The following is a 26,198-nucleotide window of genomic DNA, read 5'->3' as shown; positions in this document are numbered from 1 at the left end:
GCAGTGCATGGTTCAGAGGAATGTATCTTTGAAGGATACTAATGAAACAGGAGAGTTGGGGCATTTCAAGAGAAGGTTCCAATAAAAGCAAATGTAGTCCATGTACCTATAAATAAAGAATCACCTGAGCTAAAGATTTCCAAATTATCCCTATAAACTGAAAAGCAGGTTGTTAATACAAACAAAAAAAACCGCCCTTTGAAATGTCTGTATTCCAATGCCAGAAGACTAAGAAGTAAGATGGGAGAGTTAGTGTAAATAGCAGTAAATGAGGAGATTGACATAACTGGCATCTCAGAGACCTGGTTTAAGGAAGATAACCAATGGGACAGTGCTATATCAGGGTACAAATTATATCACGATGATAGGGAGGATCAACTTGTGGGGGTGAAACACTTTATGTCCGGGAGGGTATATAGTCCAACAGGATAAAGATCATACAAGAGAGTGCTCAGTAGAATCTATATGGGTAGAAATCCCATGTGTTTGGGTAAGAGTATAGTGATAGGAGTATTCTACCGTCCACCTGACCAAAATGATCAGACAAATTACGAAATGTTAATAGAAATCAGGGAAGCTAGCCAATTTGGCAGTACAGTAATAATGGGAGATTTCAAATTACAATTCAATATCAAAGAGAGTCATAAAGTTACCCAAGTAAGGAAGTAACCTAATCAAAAACAAATGGGAACTGTAAATCAGAATATTAATAAAGCCTAAATGAAGGTGTCAGCAAGCCTAACGTTGTGTGTTTCAACCAAAACCAACCGGTCTTCTCAATCATTCACCTTCAAAAACTTTATTACACTATTCAAAATAATTTTTTTCAAAATATTTTATAATTGTAATCCCCAGTCCAGGAAGTATGTTCAAACATCTCTTAGAAGCACCCAACACGGCCAGTGTTTCGCAACAGCAGTGCTTCTTCAGGGGCATGTGAAAAATCTTTAACAAATTCTTTATCAAGATGAGATGCAGTGGACCCTTGACTTACGAACTCAATTGGTTCCAGAGGGCTGGTTGTAAGTCAAGACTATTTTTTCCATAGGAAATAATGGAAATACCCATAATGCATTCCAAACCTCCCAAAAGCACCCCTTACCTAACAATTTCTATAATTGGCTACTGCTAACTGTTAATCTGTTAAATGTTAATCTGTTAAATGTTAATCTGTTAAATGTTAATCTTCTTAATGTTAATCTGTTAAATGTTTAAACTGTTAAATGTTAAATTCTACTGTCAAATTTATTTGGTTGTTGTACATGTAAACCGGGGTGAAGGCACATCGCCATACCTCGGTATAGAAAAAAAACCTTTAAATAAATAAATAATAAAAAAAAATGGTTGTATAATGTCTGTAATTACCAGAAACACCAATAATTTCCTAGTGTATTCACCAAAAAGTTCTAAAATGTGCCTAGCCTACCAGAAACAAAAATTTTACCTCCTCCACCAGTTCCTTTACAATATATGTATATGGACTCGCTACCTGGATAACATCAAGCTAGGTTGAGAGAACATTGCACAAATCTCATCTTTGGGTGAGTTTCCTCACTCCGAAGGTCATCAAATCTTCACAAGAGTGCATTGTTCTGTTCGTATGTCACACTCTGCATGTCAACGTGGCCTCTAACCCGTACACTAATACCTACACCTGACCTCGAGTAACTAGGTGGGCCTCATATAGGGGTACAAATACCTACCTAGTATGAGGGCATTATGGCTAGTCTCTCTCTCTCTCTTTCTCTCCCCCTCCCCCAAACATGGAAAACGTTTGGTCGTAACTCGAAATTTGTTCGTAACTCAAAACCGGACAACTTGTTCGTAAGTCAAACCGGTCGTAACTCAAGTGTAGCTGGGTTTAAAAAAGGTTTGTATAAGTTATTGGAGGAGGAGGTCATTAACTGCTGTTAATCAAGTTGACTTAAGAAATAGCCACTGCTATTACTGGCATCAGTAGAATGGGAACTCCTTAGTGTTTTGGTACTTGCCAGGTACTTGTAGCCTGCTTTGGCTACTGTTGGAAACAGGATGCTGGGATTGATGGACCCTTGGTCTAACCCAGTATGGCAATTTCTTATGTTCTTACTTCCCCAGATTCTGGAAATCTCTTGGTACAGCTTGGATGTTGTTTCTAGCAAGGTCGTTGGTTCCAAGATGGATAATAAGGTCAACGTCAAAGTCCTTAATGTCTTCATTCATTACATTGACTGTCTGATTAGCATTTCTATCAGTTGAGGATCTTGGAAAACATTTAACTATAGTGTTGTCCTCGAAAAGAGTTCCCAAATTAGTGCCTCTGATGACTGAGTCTGCCAGCGCAATGAACTTTTTCTTCAGGGTTTTGGTTATGTTAATGGAATTTCTGTGTGCATTGGGTTTCTTCTTTCCTTTCCAATTCCGCATCAGTCTCCATTGCTAGAGCTTCTTAATTTTCCATACAAGTGACCTTGTCTGTTGAGGCTTTTATGGGAAATATTATACTTCCTAAAATTAATGAATAGACAATGTATCTATTTATTTGATTTATATTCCGCTTTTTGGTGCTTCAAAGCAGATTACATTCAGATACCGTAGATATTTCTCTATCCCCAGAGGGCTTACAATTTCAGCTTGTACCTGAGGTAATTTTGAGTAAAGTGATTTGCCTGAGGTCACAAGGAGTAGCAGTGGGATTTGAACTCCGGTTTCCCTGGTTCATAGCCCACTGCTGTAGCCACTAGGCTACTAGTTTTGATGCCCCCCCCCCCCCCCCAATCTCTGAGCTGTAGATACATAACACTAATGGTAGTTTATTATTAAGCAAGAGGCCAGCATACCCTGCAGATTTTTATAAAAGGTGCAGTACAGTGCTCCTGCCTGGTCTTAACTCACCTGTTTCAATAGCTGAGTTAAATGATGCGCACATTATACTTTCAATTCATCTCCCTTTTTCTTATTTAAAAGTGGGGGTCCTGTAGGCCAATTTCATTAATTAACTTGGATATAAACATTTTGGCTAAGGACCTGGAGAACGTTTTAACTCTAATTATACATCCGGACCAGAGTTCATAAAAGGTAGGTGGTCCACAAATAATATTAGAAGACTTTTTTTACATTCTTCACATAGCAAAACCATATAAGATTCAGGGGCAGTCATTACTCTAGCTGCCAATAAGGCATTTGAAAGAATTTGGTGGCCTTCTTTATTTGGGGTTCTAGAGAAATTTGGGTTTCCAGAAGAATTCAGAAGATGGATAAGAGCTATGTATAACTCCCCAAGGGCCTTTGTTCAAGTGAATGATGAACTAATATCTGCTTTTCTGAATTCTAGAGGAACAAGACAGGGTAATCCACTTTCTCCTCTTTTTGACTTGGCAGTTGAGCTCCTAGCTCAAGTGATTAGACCTTGTGGTGAAATCGGCGGCTTTAAAGTTGAGGGGGGAAGAACTTAAAATTTAATTATACCCCTACAGTGTTTTAATCTTATTGACTAATTTAGATATGTTGACTCCTCGGTTGATGCAATGGTTGGATGATTATGGAGTGGTGTCTGGCTATCAGATTTATTTTGGGAAATCTGAGATTCTTCTGCTAGTTAACAAACTTCATATCCTAAAATGTATGAGTAGGTTAAAAAAGATACCCGAGGAGTTCCCCAATTTGGGTATCTTAGTCTCTCCAAATTTTAAAAGATTTTTTTTGGCTTAATTTCACCCTGCTGTTAGCTAGCACTATGCACAATTGAACAGACACAAACCGTGTTCGGTTGACTGCATCTAGAGGGATGTACATAGTGTATCACTGAAACTCCGGATTGAGGTCCCTCCCACTGCAGTCAGTCGAAACACGGACCATGTCGGGGGACCATGAAAGTGTTCTACATATGTATTACTGCTTGTTGCGCCTTTGAAGCTTGAAGCTAAATAAACTTTTGCTATAATTTGCTATCGTTTATGGATGTCCCACTTTTTGACCACTCCTCTCAGATGTGCAGAGGTGCCAGAATTGCTGTATTTGTAGAACTAAAAGACATATCACGTTGACATTTCCACACATTTACTTACAATTGGAAAAATTCCTGAAAAAAACAGGGATAGGGGGATAAGCACCTTGAAATCCTAATTTATCCTTTGGAGAGATGCTTTAGAGCCCCTAATCTAAAAGGCCAGATTATATCATGGTTATACATAACTGTTTTACGAATACAGAGCAGCTTTCCAGGTGGATGCAATCTCCTATTAGAAGATGGAACAAGGATTTTTACAAGTTACATTTATATAAATTGGGATGAAATTTTGGCTTTCAGCACATTTATTCTCTCTGTGTGCTTGGAGAGTGAAAGTAATGATAAGACTCCTCTACACCATTTGTATATATACCCATTGTTTTTACCAAACTTCTCTAGATCAGCTTCTTCATTGTGTTAGCCTCAGTGGTTCATATTTTCATGACTGGTGGTCCTGCTCCTTGGTGTTCTAATTTTGGGGGAAAATAGAGGCTGAAATTAAGCTGATCTGCAAATGTGATTTTGTACTTACACCTCTTCTGGGTTTGTTGGGTTATTGAAGAGATGTTGCTATGCAGCTTTCTACTAAGGATAAAGTTCTTTTTGCACAATGTATTCATGCTACTAGAGATATTGTAACTTTGTATTGGAAAAGTGCTTGGTATCAGTACTCTGGACTGTAAAATTCAGTGCTCAGCATTGACTATCGTCTAAATCCAATTTCCCTTTTCACCATCGCAGTCGAAGCAGAGAGCGATGTTGCAGTTGCATCAAAAACTTCAAGGCTAATTGGTTAAGAATAGTAGTTCCCATGCCTTCTATTAAGGGTAATAACTGTCGTTCCGTACAGGTTAACCCCATGCACTCTTTTCTTAATTTCTAACCTCTAGCCTTTAGAGCGCCACATTGTTTATCCCATGCTCTTTTGAATTTGTTTACTGTTTTCATCCTCGCCACCTCTTCTGGAAGGGCATTCTAGTCATCCACCACTTTACATGAAGAAATGTTAATTCTGAGTCATTCTCTCTGGAGTTTCATTTCGTGACATTGTAATTTCATCAGGTATTTTTAGGTTGTTTTGCCATTGGTTGGTGTCTCGTGATATGTTGAATGAGATCTTCTTAGTGTTTGGGTAATTGCCAGGTTCTTGTGGCCTGGTTTGGCCTCTGTTGGAAACAGGATGCTGGGCTTGATGGACCCTTGGTCTGACGCAGCATGGCAATTTCTTATGTTTTTATGTTGTTAAATGGGAAAGACAACTTGATGTTGCCTTTAAGAAAATAATGTATACACTGCACTGGAAAGAAACCTACAAAAAAACAGCCACTTACCTCAACAAAATAAAGCAACTACTACCAACATGAAACTCATTCTAAACTTCGATAAGACTGAAATAATCATACTGGATAGAAAGAACAACGCTCCTCAGCTACCACCACTCATCCTAATGAACCAAAAAGCGGCAATCTCACCTGTCAATCATTCCCGCAACCTTGGAGTCATAATTGACAAGGAACTTTCCTTCAAGAACCACATCACAACTAAAATCAAAGACAGATATCACAAACTCTTAACCCTACGTCATTTAAAACCTTTCCTCTCCACCATTGACTTCAGAACAGTCCTTCAACTACTCATCTTCTCCAACCTGGACTACTGTAACTCCCTGTTTTTCAACTTACCTTTCACCACCATTTGACCACTCCAAATCCTCCAAAACACAGCTGCAAGAATACTCACTGGATCTAAAAATCATGATCACATTACTCCTACACTTATATAACTACACTGGCTCCCAATAAAATTTAGGATAGAATACAAAATACTATCCATACTACACAAAATAATATATGAAAAACAAACAAACTGGCTAAGTACATTCATACAGTTGCACTCTCCAAACAGAAACCTCAGATAAGCTAATGAAGGTCTATTAAAGATCCCACCTGCTCTTTCCAAACAACTCACCTCAACTCAAAAGAGAGCAATTTCACTAGGAAGCCCTAAACTCTGGAACACCCTCCCAATCAAACTCAGAACACAACAAAACTTAAAAACCTTCAAAGATCTAAAAACCTGGATGTTTACCAAAGCCTACCAACTTACCCAATGACTCTAAAACACCACTCCCGCCTAATGATCCTATGCAGACATGTGGAACCAATGCAAGAAAGTAACATAACACATAACCGAAACCTGTATAGCTTGACATATGAACTACGGTACATTTATAAAACTGACAATATCTATGTTAACAATCACAAGAACCTTTTGGAAACTCTGTTAAACATTGAAACTTTGTAAACCTTTGTGATGGCGAAACCAAACGACGGTTATATAAAACTCAATAAATAAATAAATGATGGGATTTTGGGTAATTTTTTGGGATTATTTGAATAACTGAGTAGTAATCCAGATACCCATGTGCTGTCTGTTGGGAGTTTATGCTTAGTCTCAAAACCATGTGATGTTGCACATGTATTTTTATCCTTGCATTATAGTATTGCAAACTGTAACAGTCTATATCTGATCAATGATGTATGTACCATCTGTTTAAACAAAAAGTAATACCAAAAAAAAAAAAAGAGGATGGTGGATGCATGGGAGAGTTTTGTGTTTTTTTTTCTGATGAAAGTGTGAGGACAAAAATAGCAGACTTCAAGAAAGCCTGGGATCAGGACAGAGGATCCTTTAGTGGTAGGGGAGGGAGGCTGAAGCCTGAGATAAAGTAGGCTTGTCTTTTTTGAAGATTAGATGGGTCTGACTAACCTGGTGTCCTGTTGTATCCTTTGTTTAGTGCTGTATGCGATACTATTTATGGACCAATTGAATCCAATGTAGATGACATAATTTTAGAGACTGTTCAGAGCACGGCTGTGTTCAGGGAAATTTACAAGAGTGCACATTGACCTTTTTCAAATCAAAATTACCTTACAAGTCCTAGCCGATACATGGTCTGTGCCACTTGCGCTTCTGAAACAGTACACAGCACAGCATGATTACAGCTGTCCTTTCAACATCACAAGCCTGTTGATTTGTCTAAACAGAGGCTGAATTGCACTTCATTAAGAGCAGATGTTCATTGACACTGTTTTTCTGCACATCATTTTCTAGCAACTGTAAGAAATTTGGTCCATTTAAAGATCCTTGATAACTGCTTGTCATAAAGCATCTTGGTTAAATGGAAAAGTAATCATGAGCAATGAGACACTTGTGAAGAGCTAAGAGAGAGTTTCTCTGCCAGCCATGCTGTGGAATCAAATCTTATTAGATTATCTGATCACTAAAAAAGACAAACAAAGCATGTGAAGGAAATCTTGACAATACTGGTTAGCCATATCATCATCATCGCCCCCCTCCAACTATGCTGTAAAATTAATTTTTTGAAACATTTTTTTTAAGTGCTGAAATGATAACTTTTTAAAAAGGTCCTTTAAATACTCAGTCCTTCTGAAATACTCTATATTCATAAGCAATTATCTGAGCCTGCTAGGAGTCTTTGTTGAGATGTGGTGTCTTCCTTTAGAAACCCATAAGTCTTCGATGAGATGCAGTATCTTCCTTAGGAAACCCAACACGGGCAGCATTTCAAAAGTGTAATTTTCTTCTTCAGGGGAATGACAGAAATGCTTCAGCTACACCACTGCTCAAATAAGGCTGCAAACAATATGTTCATCCATTTCCATTTTACCTGAGATGAACATGGAACAAAATTGATTGCAATTGTTGTTAAACAGAAGATCACTTTTGCAGTGAGGGTCAAACAGCATAGTTACTTTCCAGAATGATGCAGTGCTGTGCAAAGCTTCAAGAGACAGATTGTGAGTGACAGTAGCTTCCCACTTCTTTGACAGCTCTTCATGAAAACTTTGAAAACAATATGGGTCTCCTACTCATCAACTGAGAGCATGGACATGAAAAGATTTTTTTTTTTTCTGGAATCTCTCTAGATACGCTTCTGCAAGAAAGTTCTGCAGTGATATTGTTAGCTAGAACCTCATATACCCCTGTATTAGAGAAAGCTTGCTTAGAAAAGAATTCTAGCTTCTTATGTGCTTGAAACACTTTGACCATTGTATGAATCAGAAATTCAAATTTGGTATGAAGGTTTTACCTCACTTCTTGTGTGGTTGCTTGCATTTTCAGTTTTTTGGCTTTTTCGCTGTTGGAACAGTTCACGATCTAAAAGATGTATTGACTTGCCATGCTGTTCGTACACTCTGCACAGCCAAAAGAAACTACACCATCTTGTTGGTATTGGAATTTGTAAAAATTTGTAAAAATCACCCAATTTGGGGATAGACATTGCATGAGAGAGAGCAAAATGTAGTAGGTGGGCAGAGCAAAACAAACCCACACATTCAGGTTTTTCATTCAGCTTCACATCCTTGTGTAAACTTTGCGCAGCAGGAAGCTGAATCCTGGTTCACTGCTGCCAGGTCATTCCAGGAAAGATCATATTCATTTAAAGTTTACAGACACAGGATGGTACTGTTTGGCTGTTTGTTGATGTTACAAACTGTAGATTTGCCAAAACTAGTACTGGCTTCTCTATAACAAAATTGAAAAAAGGAAACAAGATCGCTGTGCTAGGGCATCTGGAACATCTGGTGATCCATCAGAAAATCAAAGAGCTAACTACATCATAACGTGAAATACCAAGAAAGAGACTGACAAGATAAGAACAACAGTCATTCAATTATAATATATCTGTTCTTTCTTTTCTAATGTCTGTCTCTTTTTTTCTATTCCCCTCCAAAACAAACCAGGTCTCTCAAACTCCAAATGGCAGAGTGTGAACAATTGGGCCCAGATGTGTCTTTTTTGTCTGGTACCTCCAAGCTCCAATGTTAAAAACGGATCTTAATAGAGAAAACTCTCCCCCCCCTCCCCCCATCCTCCCAAGATCTGAAAACTCCTTTAGCATTTGGGGGAACAACCACACAACAATACCCTGCATGTCTGCTCCTAATCGGACAGAGATTTTTAACAAAAATTCCCCAAGGTCTAATGGCTGCCCTGAAAAACATAGTACCCAGACAAATTCACATGTTACATTATGTTGATGTCACTCTTTCTGCCGTGCACATATGAATGCGGATTCCTCTATTTGCTTGTTTCTGTTTTCCCCATCTTCTTTTAATTTTAAGTGTTGTTTGCTCTCTAAATGTTATTTAATTCAGTCAGACTGGGTGTCAATTTCGATGCTGCACTATTTGTCGTATAAACGTTCCATTTCACTCCCTTCTCCTGTTTTGGATTTCTTAAAGCTTTCAAAAATCTCCTTACGTTCTGAGCCATTGTACTACAGTTTTTTGTTCTCTTTTTACTGTGTATCTCTTCAACTCTACCACAGCAAATTGAAAGAGTAGCAGCCTGGAAAAATGGAGGATGGACTTGGTTGGATGATGGACATGAGATTTATCAACTTTTCCCAGCCATCTTCACAATCTTTCTCCCTGCTGCCATTCTCTTACTTGCCTCAATCTGATTCTAGATTTTTCATCTGATCTGCCCTACTGCAACCTCAAAATCTACCTTTGCTTCTTTTCTCCAGACCTACAATCTCTCCACCACTGTGAAATCTCTTTATCCCCATTGATGCAAATCTTCTTCAAGCCCAGCCATCACAGTTATCCACAAGAGGATTGTGCACCTCCCACAAGATCATCTCTCTCCACTAGCAGCAGAAAGAGAGTGGTTCAAGTCTGCCACGTCCATGCAGCTTGAGCTGGAGCCAGCCCTTCTATCCTTCCTGCTTTTTGGCAAAACAAAAGTGAGATCTGGCAGGGGTAGGTTCAGAAACCTTGCTGAAGGGATCCAGAAGTAACCAGGTGGTTAAAGAAACAAGCAGAGAACCAGAGAAGCAAGGATTCAGGTCCCACTAATGCTCCTTGTGACCTTGGGCAAGTCACTTCATTGTCCATCACCTCACTTCATATACAGATTTAGATGGTAAGCTCTTCATGTACTGGGAAATTACCTACTGTACCTGGATGTAACTTGCTTTGAGCTACCTGCCAATAAAAAATGTGGTTTTTAGAGAAACACACACAACACAAAATACAACTAGCTAGTTAAATAATCAAAACCACAACAAAAAAACCTAGCACTACAATTCTTAAAATTTAAATTGTTTCAACGATGGACAGTCATACATGGAAAAACTCTGTAGGTGGTTCCACAGAGTTCCCACACACTGTCTCTCTCCTGAACAATTTACATTTTAAGAATTGTAGTGCTAGCTCATTTTTTTGTTATTTAGGTTTTTAGAGAAAGCCAAGACCATATCTCACAGCATTATTATTTTAAACTTGAGAGGGCTAGATGACTGCAGGGAAGGTGGCGTGAAGGAGGTGACTAGCTGCCTTGGGGGAGCAAATCTAAACAAGCACCTAATTATTTGTTGGCAGGTTGTATTTGGGTTTTTCCACTGACCCGCCTATATTACCTCCCTACAAATGATTCTTCAAGTGATACAGATCCCTTACTTCCTTTCCCCTGCATTTCCCCTTTCTCCCATTCTTTCATTGTCCCTCCTTTCCAGAAATATCCTCCTCCCCCCCCCCAAAAATATACCTTCTCCTCCCAAGAATCTTCCTCCCTCCCTCCAAAATCACCTCCCTTCCCCCAAAGAATCCATCCCCTATCTCTCTGCCCTCTTCAAATAATTCAGCCATTTCTCTTCCCCCTTAAAACTCTTCATTCTTTCCCCTCACAAAAATCCCCCCCCCCCCCCATCTTTTTTTCGGCACCATGGTTCATGTTCCCGAGCTGTGTAGCGCAGCCTTTGCACTGCATGTCTGAGTCTGCACTGAGGAATCATAGAATACAATAATCATATTACATGTATCTTTCATTAATGGTCACAATTACTTTAAAATATTCCATAATCAAAAGCAATCAGGATACAATGAAATTACATACAATAGATGTGTTAGCAATGCTTAACCATACATGTACACTTATAAAAACTAAACTCATATATATACTCACACACAGAAAACTACTAACTGACTAATATATTACAAACCATTCATATATACCCGAAAAGACAGTTACCATATATATATATATATATATATATATATATATATATAGTACAATATATCATTCACATTTTAAACATTGTGTCACTTCAAAACCAGTAGTGCAATGTTCATGACAACCAGAGAACATGTATCCCAAGGTATTAAACAAATATTGAAGCTGGTGGTAAAAGATACTTAGTTTTCTGGATAGCATGGTGCGATGGTGATAGCAAGGAGATGCAATGAAATCGCCCTAGAAAAAGAAAAACTACACAGCGGTGACATATAGATGTGCTTGAACAGATTCTCCTGATGTTTAAAACTCTCTAGTCACATTGGTAAAAATGATTTATAAGAAATTGTTGTGGAAATCGAACTCACCAAAAGGAACTGGTAATGTATTTTGATTTTACTACTCTTGATGCAGACGTTAGATAAAACTGTAATTTGATTTGGATGTTCCCCAATAGGTTGTCATAAACATTGGGAGTATGCTATAGCATGTCTGGTTTCAATTGATTTACCTTTCTCTCCCGAGGAAGCCTAGATAAGGTGAAACAAAGAGAATTTTCCTTGTTGGGACTCATCTGACGCACATCTGCATAGTGAATCCTTTACACAGGAAAAGAACACATCGTACTAAAGTATTTTTTTTACCATCAGCTTTGATAGAGAGACAGCTATACAATTATTTTTTCCAATAGGAAAAGTTGTTGACTTACAAGTTCCCCTTCTGTTCTGAAACGGATATACTTCAACAATAGACCTAGCCCATTGAAAACTAAGTCTCTTTTACCATCAGCTTTAATATCTGTTTTATGCCTTGTGATACATGTTCTCTAGTTGTCATGAACATTGCACTATTGGTTTTGAAGTGGATACAATGTTTAAATTTGAATGACATATTGTAATTATATATAGTAACTGTCGTTTTGGGTATATATGAATGGCAAGTACCCAAACACCAAGAAGATCCCATGCTACTGATGCCAGTAATAGCAGGGGCCAGTCCCTAAGTCAACTTGATTAATAGCAGTTATTTATTTATTTATTTGTTTAATGGGTTTTATATACCGATAACCATTTTCACATTGTATCGGTTTACAGGGAACAATAATAAACAGGCCTAAGTATGTGGCACAAACCATTACAATGAACAGAATTAACTTAAAACCAAAACTAAGTAAACAGTATTAACTGAAGAACAATCCTAGGAGAACAGTATTAACTGAAGAAGAAGATACACGTGGGAGCAGTATTGTTAATGGACTTCTCCTCCAAGAACTAGTCCTGGGGGAGTTCTGCGTTACGCGGAGCACAGAATTCCCCCTTGCGCAGAAGCGCCAAATTCTGCGCAGAAAATAGCACAGGAGACCCAGGCATGCCGCGAACGGAGCGTGTGCTGCAGGATGCGCTCCATTCACGGCGAAGATGAAGGCCCGGGTGCGCCGTATATGGCGAAAAGGGAAGGCCCCCTTGTGCCGCGAATGGAGTGTGCTCCACTCACGGCGAAGATAGAAGGCCCCCGTGTCCCTTGAAGGGTGCACCCGGGCCTTCATCTTCGTTGCAAACAGAGCACATCCCGAGCCCCACGCGGGACGCACTCCATTCGCAGCATGCTGGTGAGAGAGAATGTGTGTGTGTGTGTGAGAGAGGGGAGAGGGTGTGGGGGAAGGGAGGATGAGAGAGAGAGAGCATGGGAAGTAAGAGGGGATACCGGTGAGAGAGAGTGTGTGTGAGAGGGGGGAGGGGAGGGTGTGAGCAGGAGGGTGTGAGAGAGAGCATGGGAGGTAAAGGAGGGGTGGGGGGATGCTTGAGTGCGGGTTTCAGAGAGAGGGAGTCTATATGAGGGGAGGGGAGGGTGTGAAAGAGCATGGGAGGTAAGAGCGGGGGGGGTGCTTCAGTGTTGGTTTCAGAGAGAGGGGAGCCTATGTGAGGAGATTGTGAAGGAGTGTGTGTGTGTGTGTGAGATTGGGAGCTCGTGTGTATGAACAAGGGATTATGTGTATGTGAGGATGCTAGCCTGTGTGAAGGGATTGTGTATGTGTGAGACAGAGCCTGTGTGAAGGGGTGCATGAGCGAGAGACATAGGTAGCCTGTGTGAGTACGTATGGGTGAAAGAGAAAGGGAGCTTGTGTGGGGGTGTATGCAAGAGAGAGGGCCCTGTATGAGGGGATGTGTCTGTGCGAGAGTGTGAGGGAGCCTGTATGAGGGTGTATGTATGTGTATTAGAGAGGGGGAGCATGTGTGTGAGAGAGGGAGGGACAGAGGGAGCCTGTGTGAGGGACAGTACTGAGAACGGGGTAAAACTCTGGGACTGGCAATAGAGTGGAAGGGGTTGAGCCTAGAGCTGGAGGGGAGAGATACTGGCAGGTGGAGGAGTTGGGGCCTGACAGGGCAAAGTGGCCAGGGGAGTAGGGAGAGCGAGTGGAAGGGACACTTACAGTGAATTTCTAGGGAAATTCTGCTGAAAATATTTAAAATTCTGCATCTTTAAGTAATAAACTTTTTCTGTATTTAAAATGTAATTACTTAAAGACTGTCATGTAAATTGTGTTATTTTGACCAATATAAATTTTGCAGAATTTTAAGTTTTTGTGTGCAGAATCTTAGACTTTTTTGTGCAGAATTCCCCCAGGAGTAAAGAAGTTATCCAAACCTTTTTGAAATACAGCTACACTAACTGCACTAACCATATCCTCTGGCAACAAATTCCAGAACTTAATTGTGCGTTGAGTAAAAAAGAATTTTCTCTGATTAGTCTTAAATGTGCTACTTGCTAACTTCAAGGGAGTGCCCCCTAGTCCTTCTATAATCCGAAAGTGTAAATAACTGATTCACATCTACTCGTTAAAGACCTCTGTCATATCCCCCCTCAGCCGTCTCTTCTCCAAGCTGAACAGCCCTAACCTCTTCAGCATTTCCTCATAGGGGAGCTGTTCCATCCCCTTTATCATTTTGGTTGGCCTTCTCTGTACCTGCTCCATCGCAACTATATCTTTTTTGAGATGCGGCGACCAAAATTATACACAGTATTCAAAGTGCAGTCTCACCATGGAGCAATACAGAAGCATTATGACATTTTCCATTTTATTAACCATTCCCTTCCTAATAATTCCTAACATTGTTTGCTTTTTTTGTCTGCTCCAGCACACTGAGCTGACGATTTCAAAGTATTATCCACTATGATGCCTAGATCTTTTTCCTGGGTAGTAGCTCCTAATGTGGAACCTAACATTGTGTAACTACATCAAAGGTTATTTTTCCCTATATGCAACACCTTGCACTTGTCCACATTAAATTTCATCTGCCATTTGGACGCCCAATCTTCCAGTCTTGCAAGGTTCTCCTGTAATGTATCACAATCTGCTTGTGATTTAACTACTCTGAATAATTTTGTATCATCTGCGAATTTGATAACCTCACTCATCGTATTCCTTTCCAGATCATCTATAAATATATTGAAAAGCACCGGTCCAAGTACAGATCCTTGAGGCACTCCACCGTTTACCCTTTTCCACTGAGAAAATGGACCATTTAATCCTACTCTCTGTTTCCTGTCTTTTAACCAGTTTGTAATCCATGAAAGGACATCGCCTCCTATCCCATGACTTTTTAGTTTTCGTAGAAGCCTCTCATGAGGGACTTTGTCAAACACCTTCTGAAAATTCAAATATACTACATCTACCGGTTCAACTTTATCCACATGTTTATTAACCCCTTCAAAAAAAAGTAGCAGATTTGTTAGGTAAATCTTCTCTTGGGTAAATCCATGTTGACTGTGTTCCATTAAACCATGTCTTTCTATATGCTCTATGATTTTGATCTTTAGAATAGTTTCCACTATTTTTCCCAGCACTGAAGTCAGGCTCACTGGTCTATAGTTTTCCAGATCGCCCCTGGAGCCCTTTTAAAATATTGGGGTTACATTGGCACCCTCTAGTCTTCAGGTACAATGGATGATTTTAATGATAGGTTACAAAATTTAACTAATAGATCAGAAAATTCATTTTTTTAGTTCCTTCAGTACCCTAGGATGCATACCATCTGGTCCAAGTGATTTGTTACTCTTTAGTTTATCAATCTGGCCTACTACATCTTCCAGGTTCACAGTGATTTCGTTCGGTTCATCTGACGCATCACCCTTGAAAACCATCTCTGGAACTGGTATCACCTCAACATCCTCATTAGTAAACATGGAAGCAAAGAATTCATTTAGTCTTTCTGCAATGGTCTTATCTTCCCTAAGATCTCCTTTAGCCCTCGGTCATCTAACAGTCCAGCTGACCACCTCACAGGTTTCTTGCTTCAGATATATTTTAAAAAGTTTTTATTATGAGTTTTTGCCTGTTAGGCCAACTTCATTTCAAATTCTCTCTTTGCCTGTCTTATCAATGTTTTATATTTAACTTGACAATGCTTATGCTTTTTCCTATTTTCTTCAGATGGATCCTTCTTCCAATTTTTGAAGGATGTTTTTTTTGGCTAAAATTAGCCTCTCTTACCTCAACTTTTAACCATGCCGGTAATTGTTTTGCCTTCCTTCCACCTTTCTTAATGCGTGGAATACATCTGGACTGAGCATCTAGGATTGGTTTTTTTTTTTTTAATTCTTTATCATTTTCCAATACAATAAGAAGGTATTTCTTTAGGTATAGTTACTACACTCTGGATATAAAAGTAAATACAATAAAATAAAATCAATATTCGTTACAAGAAACAAAATTATTATCCAGTTTCCACTCTTGAAACTTTAAATATAAAGGAAGTATATAACGTAATTTCTACCTGTTGACAATTTAAATACAATTTGCAGGAAATTCAAATGGATACAGTTGGAAGGCAAGAGAAAAAACAAAGTGAGAGAATCTTAAGAATCAAATAATTGCAGTATTGACATTAACATAGGACTAACTGGAATTATTACTTTAATGTCCCTTACTAGTCAGCCGGGGAAGATGTTATAGGTCTGCGAGCATCTAAGAATTGACTAAGCTGATCTATTTGGAAAAAAATAAAACATTCATCTCCTTTCTTCAAACTACACTTACACGGATAACGAAGTGTAAAGGCATATCCTAGAGATACAACATCCTGCCTTAAAAAGAGAAATTCTCTCCTTCTAATTTGTGTAATTTGGGCCAGATCCGGATATATTCTAATTGCTTGACCATAAAACATTAAAGGAAATTTTCTGAAAAAGGATTGTATTTTTAAATAATGTCCATGCCTGTTGAACACTTTTAACCTTTTCAGCTGCATCTTTCAGTTTTTTCCTATTTTCCTCATTTTATCAAAGTTTCTCTTTTGAAAATTTAGTGTTATAGCTCTAGATTTACTTATTGGTTATTAGTTTAAATTTGATCATGTCATGATCACTATTGCTGAGTGGCCCCACCACCATTACCTTCTCACCAAATCCTCCGTTCCACTATGAATTAAATCTAAAATATCTCCCTCTCTCATTAGTTTCTGTACCAATTGCTCCATGAAGCAGTCGTTTATAACATACAGGAACTTTGTCTCTAGCAAGTCCTGATGTTATATTTACCCAGTCAATATTGGGGTAATTGAAATCTCCCATTATTACTGCACTGCCAAATTGGTTAGCTTCCCTGATTTCTCTTAGCATTTCATCATCTGTCTGACCATCTTGTCCAGGTGGACGGTAGTATACTCCTATCACTATACTCTTACCCAACCTTTATCCTGTTGTACTCTATACCCTCCCGGCCATAAAGTGCCACACCCCCACCAAGTTGATCCTTCCTATCATTGTGATATAATTTGTACCCTGATATAGCACTGTCCCATTGGTTATCCTCCTTCCACCAGGTCTCTGTGATGCCAATTATTATTAGTTTTCTGTGTGTGAGTATATATATATGAATATTGTTTTTCTAAGTGTACATATATGATTAAGCATTGATAACACATCTACTGTATGTAATTTCATTGTATCCTGATGCTTTTGATTATGGAATATTTTAAAGTTATTGTGACCATTAATTAAAGATACATGTAATATGATTACTGTATTCTATGATTCCTTCATGTTTAAGATAATAGAGTTTTTGGAATCAACGTATTTTACCTTTGTTGGTTTGTACCTTATGAGTCTGCACTGAGCCAGAGTGGCAGGAATCCTGCTAGGAAGTTTGAGTAGTGGTAGGTGACTGAGCCCATGTTCTGGCCAACGCAACAGTGCTTTCATTCCAGCCCTCTCCTGGAGCTAAAGCAGTAGCCCGACCCTTCTGATGGCCGCCATGCTCTTCTACAGGAGCCGAAAGGAGCAGTGCAGGCTCAGTGTGTGTGTGATCTCCTCTCTGTGCGTCTGAAAAGCTTTTACCTAACCAGTGGCTTCCCAGGTGAACAGAGATGAGGTTAGCAGAGCTGAGCCTGCAAGATTCCTCTTGGCTCCTGTAGGGGAGTGTGGCTGATGACGGGAGAAGGTCTGAGGCACATTTTTATTGCTTGGTGGGGAGGGAGAGGAAGGGTCTTGAAATATAGCAGGCTTTTCTGCCTGCACTGGGAGTCTGACACACAAAAATCAGGGTGAACAATCTGGGAATTTATGGATGAAAATTGATTTAAACTGAAAATCAAGGTCCCTGTATACAGATCACATATGTAGATAGTCTCTGCTCAGGACGCAAATAAGCTTCAGGAAATGTTTTATAGGAAAAATGATCAAACTCAACTAGGCTGCTGTTAGGTAGAGCCTAAGGTTTAAAAGCAACCTCAAAAAGATGGGGTTTTAGGCAGGACTTGAACATGGCCAGAGAAGAGGGCATGACACACCAACTCAGGAATGCTGTTTCAGGTATGCAGTGCAGCAGGGTGGAAAGCACGGAGTCGGGAGTTGGTGATGGATGAGAAGTGCAGCTTGTCTGATAAATGGAGGTCACACAGGCGAGTGTAGGGATAGATAAGGAAGGAGAGTTAATGAGGATCTGCAGAGTGAATGCACTTGTAAAAGAAGTTTGAACTGAATGTGGAAGTGGATGGCGAGCCAATGTAGTGCCATGAGAAGAGGATTTACAAGATCATCATAACCTTGAAAGAAGATAAGTCACGTAGCTGAATTTTGAATACATTATCCTGGAGAGAGATGGTTCAAGGGGAGACCAAGAGTAGGTTGCGGTAGTCTAGGCAGGCGTACTGAGCTTCAGCTTTTCCCATGTCCTCTTTTGCTGTAATGTATATGATAATGTTATTGCTTGAAAATGACCTTTAGCATGCTAAATAATGGCAGTTTTTATAGATAGGGCTTCTTGTGCTCTATAACTGCAGCTGAGCATTTTAGCGCCTGCAGTGACTTTATAGGAGCAGCATGGGTCTCTTTAAAACATTGTTGCAGCCTGGAATAGTTTGCTGCACTCTTTCCCATCTGTTTGCCCAAACTTTTGCCAGTTTTATCCCTTTTGTGTAGACCCAGAAAATACTAAGTCCGCTGGTGCTAATTGAGAAATCTGGCTACCAGTGAGAATTTCTAAGAGAGTGTTTACTGCATCACTGTGCTCTTGTAGACAGCTAAATTACAAACAGCCCGATCCAGTAAAGTCCGTGGGAGAGCGGACTAACGCCCGCTCTCCCGGTGCGCGCACCGGCCCCTCGCCGGTGCGAGCGATCCAGTATTTAAATTAGGCGACGCGGTGCAAACGAGGAAAAGGAGGCGCTAGGGACACTAGCGCGTCCCTAGCGCCTCCTTTTGGCCTGGAGCGGCGGCTGTCAGCGGGTTTGACAGCCGACGCTCAATTTTGCCGGCGTCTGTTCTCGAGCCCGCTGACAGCCAACGGGCTCGGAAACCGGACGCCGGCAAAATTGAGCGTCCGGTTTTCGGCCCGACAGCCGCGGGCCGAATTCAAAATTTTTTTTTTTTTTTTTTTACTTTTTTTTTTACTTTTGGGGACCTCCGACTTAATATCGCTATGATATTAAGTCGGAGGGTGTACAGAAAAGCAGTTTTTACTGCTTTTCTGTGCACTTCCCTGGCGCCGGAAGAAATTAGCGCCGACCTTTGGGCGGCGCTAATTTCTTAGAGTAAAATGTGCGGCTTGGCTGCACATTTTACTTACTGGATCGCTCGGGAATACCTAATAGGGCCATCAACATGTATTTGCATGTTGAGGGCGCTATTAGGTGCCGCGGGTGGGCCGCGTGTTTTCCTCCCCTTACTGAATAAGGGGTAAGGGAAAACACGCGTCCAGAGCAGGGTGACAGTGCGCTCCGACGGAGCACACTTTACTGGATCGACCTGAAAGAGTTTTTCAAGTAGTGGTGCCTCAATGCGGTGAATCCTTACTGTGAGAACAAAACTGCCAGGAAGTGTGTGCTTCTTTTTTTTTTTTTTAATAAAATGGACCTGTTTCAGGAAAGAAAACCTTTCCTTTTGAATTAGTTACTGAAAAGCAGTCCCTCTGTTCCTTTTCATCAGACACCAGCCCATTGGGAAGGCTGATGTTAGAATGGCCCCCAGCCAGTGGTTCTCAGATCCAGTTCTTGAATACCCTAAACTGCTTTGGTTTTCTGGGTAAGTATGCAAATGTAAATGATCTTTTGGCCAGATTCATGCAAAGACATATCTGGTGAATCTTTAATTGGGGGTACCCTGAGAACCTGTAGTGCAGGTTATGATGACAAGACAAGGCAGAGGAGGCTGCTGATCCATGAGCAGGAGGCACTGCTGCATTACACTGTCTGAGGAATATCTCCTTTTCGGTCTCTCCTGCACAGGCCATTGCAGATGAACTTCTGTTGCATTGAGCTCCAGTGTCCATCTTTTCTATGGTTGTGTCTCTCTTCCTCTTGGATGTTCATTGATTTCATTAAAAGGAGAATGTTAACATTGGTTATGAGAACCTTTATTGCACAGCCTGGTAAAGTTGCCAGCCTAGCCGACCAGGAGCTTTCAGGACAACTATAAAATGTTTAGTTCTGAAATCCAGTGTTTGCTGAAATCAAATTTCCAGCTAGGTGAGCACTTTTATGTGGCTGTCCAATAAAGTTTAGTTCCTTTTTTTCCCCTCCCTACATAGATAAAAGGGAGTCTGGCAGCAGCAGATCCTGGAGAGAGAAAGTCTTTGTGACTCACTTCTTGGTGTAATGCTTGCACCAGCAGGGCTGCTACAGAAATAGTGGCCTCCTCTTCCTCTCACATTGGAATCCAAACACAACACCACCTTGAAGTGCCCAAAGCCCCCGGGATATTCAGAACTGGGAGTCATATGTTGTTGCACTGTGCTGGAGAGGATGATCGGGTTTATTGCTTTTTAATGTGAAAGGTGTTAACGATGCCATCACAGGACAAGCCCGCGAGCAGCCTCTCGCCTGTCTGCCAGCTGGATGCAAGCCCCATGCTCTCCCTGCAGCTTGGAGTCCTGACGCCTCCATGGGAGCCGCAGCCTGAATGCCACCGCCATTTCTGGCTCTTCTCAGCTTGAGCCGCCACCTTGGCCCTCCTTTGCAGCTGGACCACAGCCGATGCTACTTTTCTAAGCAGCCAAGAGTGTCGCCAACGTTGTTCTTGGGGCCAGTGGGGCTGCCAATGTCTGGTGTCGCCCCTACCATTTTCGTAGCTGGGAACCACCGCTGCTGCTGTCCATCTCTCAGCTGGGAGGCTGCCAACAACTCTACCTTCGCTATATTGCCAGGATGCTGCCCGACGCAGGCTTCTGCTTAGGTGCACATGCGCGCCTCTCCTGTTAATTTAAAGATCCTGTGGTGGGAAAAGCTCTGCGGCCCTCTTTGATGTCATCACCTCATCAATTCAGCAGCCCTATAAAAGGGCTCTCTGCCAGTTTCTTGGGGCCTTTGAAAGGATCCTTATGGTTGTCCATGGCTTTTCTTCCTTCAAGGTCTTCTGTGGTCATGTTCCTGTCTTGATGGTCTTCATGTTCTTCGTTGGATGTTCCTGTTCTCTCATTGGTTCCTTGTCCAAGTCTTCGGAGTCACCGCCTCATCCAGGTCTTCTGTGTCTTTGCTTGTCCCTGGCTTTTTGTCTTCCAAGTCTTCAGAATTCCTGATGTTCCAATCTTGTTCCAAGTTCCTCCTTCCAGGTATGCCTTCCTCTAGGTATGCCAGTGTCGTGGTCCATGACCAGTCCACGGCGGGTTCTGTAGGGCACCTCCTGGCACAAGGCCTGTCTCCAAGTCTTCTCTGGGACAAGAATTCCAAGTTTCAAGTTCCAAGTCATGTTTCTAGTTCCGGTCTCGTGGAGCTTGTCCAGCTAGTGGATCTCCTTGATCCTTTTTCAAAGCCATGTTCCTTGTTCCAAGGGATGTCCTGGCTCCTGTCCTCGTCTGAGTCTCAGTCCAGAGCCTGTCTCACTCCTGGCGTGGACCACGACCAATCTGTGGGCACACAGTGGGACAGTGTGGTCCGCAAACAGCCCTTGGGTTGTGTAGGTCGTGCTGCAGTGCAGTGCCCTTTGAAGCTGAACTCTAACCTGAACCTGAGCCTTTGTCCATGGTCCTCGTCTCCAGAGCCTTTGTCCATGGTCCTCGTCTCCAGAGCCTCCATGCAAGTTCCAAGCCTTCAGTGTCTTCCTCTTAGTTCCTTCTCATGCCATGTCCTGTCCTCAGCCTTCATCTGTCCTGACGCACTTGCTGTTCCAAGTGGCAGGTCCGAAAGGGCTCTCAAGTGACTGGAGGGCTACCCCAGAGACCAGCATTGCATTAGGTCTCACTCTGTGCATACAGGTTCAGTGGAGGTCTAAGTGAGCTTGCTCCAAGTTCAAGCTGCGCTCCAAGTCTAGCCCGTGCCTGGATAGGTTCGCCTCCCATGGTGCCTACCTTGGAGTCTCGCCCTGAGGTCGTGCCGTGATCCAAGGGCTCACTTTCTCTCGAGCAAGCAATCGCACCCCACGCTCGCAACAAAAGGTCTCCATTTGAATGAAAGCATACATTTTTTTTCATTATAATAGTCTTATAAACTGATTCCTGATGTCTTTGACTTTGTAGCCAGGAGAATTTTACATTGTTATATATAAATATGCTTATTATAATTTTCCCTTTAAGAAACTGGTCACTGATCTGAAGAATAAGATGAGTCCAGTGAGCTTTTCCACTTCCACTTCATAACATACTGGGCAGACTAGATGGATCACTTGAGTCATTTTTTTTTTCTTTCTGTCGTTTACTACGTTTCATTTCCTTCTGAACTGTGATTTCTTCTTTTACCCCATAACGTGAGGGCTTGAAGCTCTGTTAGTCATCCCTTTATCCTGACTGTACCTGCTGCGCAGTTATGCGCCTTTTCTGGCTCTCCACTTTCAGTGCTTAAAAGTAGAAAGCTAAGAATATGAGGCTTGTTTTCTTGCTGATTTCCCTGGTGTGGTGGGGGTTGTAACCCCTGCGTTTGAAGGTGGCTCAGGGCTGCAGAGGTTTGAGATGAGAAGTAAATGCAACCTGGCTGCGGTGGTCCCTTTTTATTTAAAAAAAATAATAATAATAATCAAAACTCAGTGTGTATTAGCCAGTATTTTGAAAGTTCACACAGCAAATAGCAAGCCTATCCAGGAATCAATTAAGGTGGTCACATTTAAACGGTTACTTTTGTGAGTGCTTAAAGCTGCTGCCCTGCAGTGCCCATGATGGGCGAATCACTTAATGTGTTACACGGTGTTAATCCCCAAACCATCGCTGCAGATCAAGCTTCTTCCACGATTAACCTTTGTCTCACCCCTTTCTCAGCACTCTGTACAGCCAAAGCTTAAAAAGGGCTGCCACAAAGACTGAAAAGTGTATATTTTGCATTTTTAACACCTTTATTTTAAATTTTTCACCAAACATTGAAAATAGAACAAAATTCCAGTCCAACAGGTACAATTAGTGCGCCCCCCCCCCCCCCCCCAATTTCCTGCTTGCCTTTTTTTAAAAAAACGTTTTCTGTTTCTTACACTTCAATATTTGCTTGGATTTATTGCCACCTTTTTGAATAAGAAATTCTCCCAAGGTGGGGCACAGCATATAATCGGCGATCATTAGCAGTTTAACAATATTAAGGTGCACAGTAGGGACTGAACTTGAAATAGATCAACAATAATGACTAAGCTTGAACAAAATCTCATCAAAATTCTAGTTACTAAACTTAACATCTCAGCAAAAACAATAGGCTGTAGCAGCACATTCAAGACTTCAGAAAGATGTCAGACAGTTTATTGCAGTCAGTTTAACTCTAAAGCATGTGGGAAGGCTGCAGTTGCCTCCTAGAGTGAAGGTGGTTATGGGTTTGGCATAAAAGGCCTGGGGGAAGAGTCAAGTTTTTACTTGTTTCCAGAAGTGAATAGTCATGCATTTGGCAGTGCTCTTCTGGCATAGAGTTCCATAGGGCTGGTGCTGTTCCCGAGAAAGATTGTGGATGGGCATCTGCTCTGATTTCTTTTGTTGATTGAGTTATAGAGGCTTCCAGTGAGGGTCTTAGTGCTCTGGAAGACATGTATAAGGACATCCTTTTTCTCAAATAAGTCCATCTCTTCTTAGAGCCTTTAAAATTAGCATCAGGGTTTTAAATTTGGTTCTGTAGGGGGCTGGTAGCCAGTGTAGTTTGTGTAGGACAGGTGTAATATGGTCGTGTGGCTTGTATGCTTCTGTCATTCATGTGCCAGTTTTGTATTAACTGGAGAATGTGAAGGGCTTTATCTGGTAGACCCTTGAACAGAGTGTTATGGTTATCGTGGCATGAACTACTGGGATTAAGTTTGTCTTTTCAATAAGAGGATGCAGTCTTTATAAGCTACATAATTGAAAGAGGGAAGTGCCTTTTTAAGCTCTGGATGTTCTGGAAGCTAAAGCCTTGGATGAAAATGATTTTCACACAGTGCTTTAGGCTCTGATCATTGCAGGCCTAGACTACTGTAATGCAATATACTTAGGGTCTTCCTGCTTCATCCTGAGGGCCTTTCAGATAATCCAGAATTCACTTGCTCGGGTCATCACTGGATATAGCTGTTAGTATCATATTATGCTTATATATTTTTGCACTCCATTGGCTACCAGCTGAATGGAGAATAAAATCCAAAATAATAAAATTAATGCACAAGCTCTGAATAACAAGGCACTGTATTGCATTAGCTCAGTGTTGAAGATTTACAGACCAGAACAAAGTTTAAGATCCACTGGTTGCTGCTTCCCTGATGTAGCCACAGTTCGTGCAGTGAGGTTGGCAGAATCACGTGAAAGATTTGCAGTAGCTAGCCCTATATTATGGAACCGGCTACCGGACATTTTTTGGAAGGAGTTTTGCTTTAAGACATGTAAAAAGGTCCTGAAGATACACTTGTTTAGTGAGGTGTTTAATTAGATCCTGTAACTGCAGCAATGCTAGACTCTTGAGTCCTTAGTTTGGCAGATTGCAGATAAGTGCCTTATGTTTAGAAACATAGTTGGCTGGGAAAAATGCACACTTTTTAAAAATTTTACAAAATATATTTTGTAAGCTGCTTAGAATATTGGATAATGCAGCGCAAACATTTTATAAGTACATAAATTTCCTGTTGCCTGGATTTGTGTGGAAGCATGGTTACTTCTGAGTCCAGCAAAACTCTAAGCTTTTCACCTGTGTTTTTAGCGGTTTATTTTATTGTTTTGTTTTCTTTTACTATGATTGACTTTTTGAGTTATTATTTTGAGTCTATTGTATTTTATGTTTTATTTTGTTTTGATAGTATTATTGATTAAGATTGTATTTTGTTTTTATTTTATTTAACTGTTTTGTTTTAAATTATTTATGTAAACCATTATGATGGTATATTCCGAATGGCGGTCTATAAAATGTGTAAATAAATAAATTGGTTTCCCTAATGACAATCACTTGGCAGTTAGTGATGTGGACAAGTGGACCCTGACGCCTTTCCCTTTCTTGTGTAGTTTGCTTGAAGCAAAAGCCCACATATTGCTCAGGATGTCTTCCTTGTCACATGTTCTCAGAGAATCAGTGTGGCCATTGCTCATGCGTAAAATTGGAAGCAGCAGAAACAAGAACTAGTTATTTCTCAGCCCAATATGTATGGCTTTCTTGGACTAGGGTTCATGCTGATTACACAGTGGCACATCTGAGCTGTATTTGCCATATCGGTTAGTTCGGTTTGACTTTCCTAAATCTAGAGGTAAAATAAGGGGTAGTTTGTGAGTCTCGCAAATTGTATAAACCAATCCTTTGGCGTTATAGTACCTGCATGAAATCCACTTTGAAGTGGATTTCATGCAGGTATTCCTCTAATTCAGTGCACATTCCTTAGTAATGCATTAATATAACCAGATGATTCTTGACTTTTTGCAGACTAAAGTTGATGGAGAGCCAGAGAATAAGAAGGTTTTAGAAGAAGAAGAAGAAGAAGAGGTAAAGCACAGGTAATTAATTGGAGGGGGTTTAATCCTATGTGTTTTTTGTGGGAAAAAATGGTATTCAGAATGTAAAAAGGGAACTGTCTGAAGATTTTCTTACCTGTGTTAGAGCAGGTGGAGTGTTCTTGTCTTTCTCCTCCTGCTCTTTGGCAGTGTCATGGAAACCCTTACCCTGTCACAAATGAATTATCCATTCTGAACTCAGTAATGAATGGGCTGACACGCGAAGGCTTAACAAAGTGGAAGACAGGTGAATAGTGAATGAGGTGCTATTGAATTCCCAGAGCTGGTTATCTGATACACTGAGCCAAGTAGAACTGAGTCTATACTACCCAGCCAGGGCCAATGCAAGGGTATTAGGCACCTTAGGCAAACCTTCAGTACTGTGCCCACCTCTCTCCTATTACCTTCAGACCCTGAGGTCAGCCTATCCGCTGCAATTTTGATAATTAAACTCAACAATCATAATGATCCAACCATCATGTCCCAGAACAATCCTGTAAAAACAACAACACATAATTGGACGTAAGGAGGACCATTTATGTGTGTAAATACTGATTTTAGCTGGGTAAAATGGCTTTTTGAAAACTGCCACTCTAAAAGCATCTGAAGGGAAAGTATTCTCATAATGAGTTGCTCGATATGCACTGTGCTCTGCTTCAGGTTCTCCTCCTTCTCCCCCTCCATTCCCTGCAGATGCTTCTCTATTGTATGCTCATGCATAGAAGCTCCTGATGCTGTCCCCAAAATTGCTGTGTTCTAGGTCAGGGGTAGGCAAATGTTTTTCTACCAGAGCTACGTTACAAATTTTTCTCCACAACTCCTAGAGCTAGT

At 40.9% G+C, this 26,198-nt stretch overlaps 1 protein-coding gene across 1 annotated transcript in view; it reads left to right on the top strand.

Moving 5' to 3' along the window:
• The window catches only part of CCDC12 (coiled-coil domain containing 12), a 181,297-nt gene that overhangs the window by 59,905 nt on the left and 95,194 nt on the right, over nt 1-26,198 (top strand). Inside the window, exon 2 of the mRNA XM_029588228.1 lies at nt 25,300-25,370. Within this exon, the coding sequence (XP_029444088.1) occupies nt 25,300-25,370 (71 nt within the window). The remainder of the gene's footprint in view (nt 1-25,299; nt 25,371-26,198) is intronic.

The sequence above is a fragment of the Rhinatrema bivittatum genome, chromosome 2 (assembly GCF_901001135.1).
Source record: "Rhinatrema bivittatum chromosome 2, aRhiBiv1.1, whole genome shotgun sequence".
Taxonomy (NCBI): domain Eukaryota; kingdom Metazoa; phylum Chordata; class Amphibia; order Gymnophiona; family Rhinatrematidae; genus Rhinatrema; species Rhinatrema bivittatum.
The sequence above is the reverse complement of the archived record's forward strand: the minus strand, read 5'-3'. Positions and strand labels throughout refer to the sequence as shown.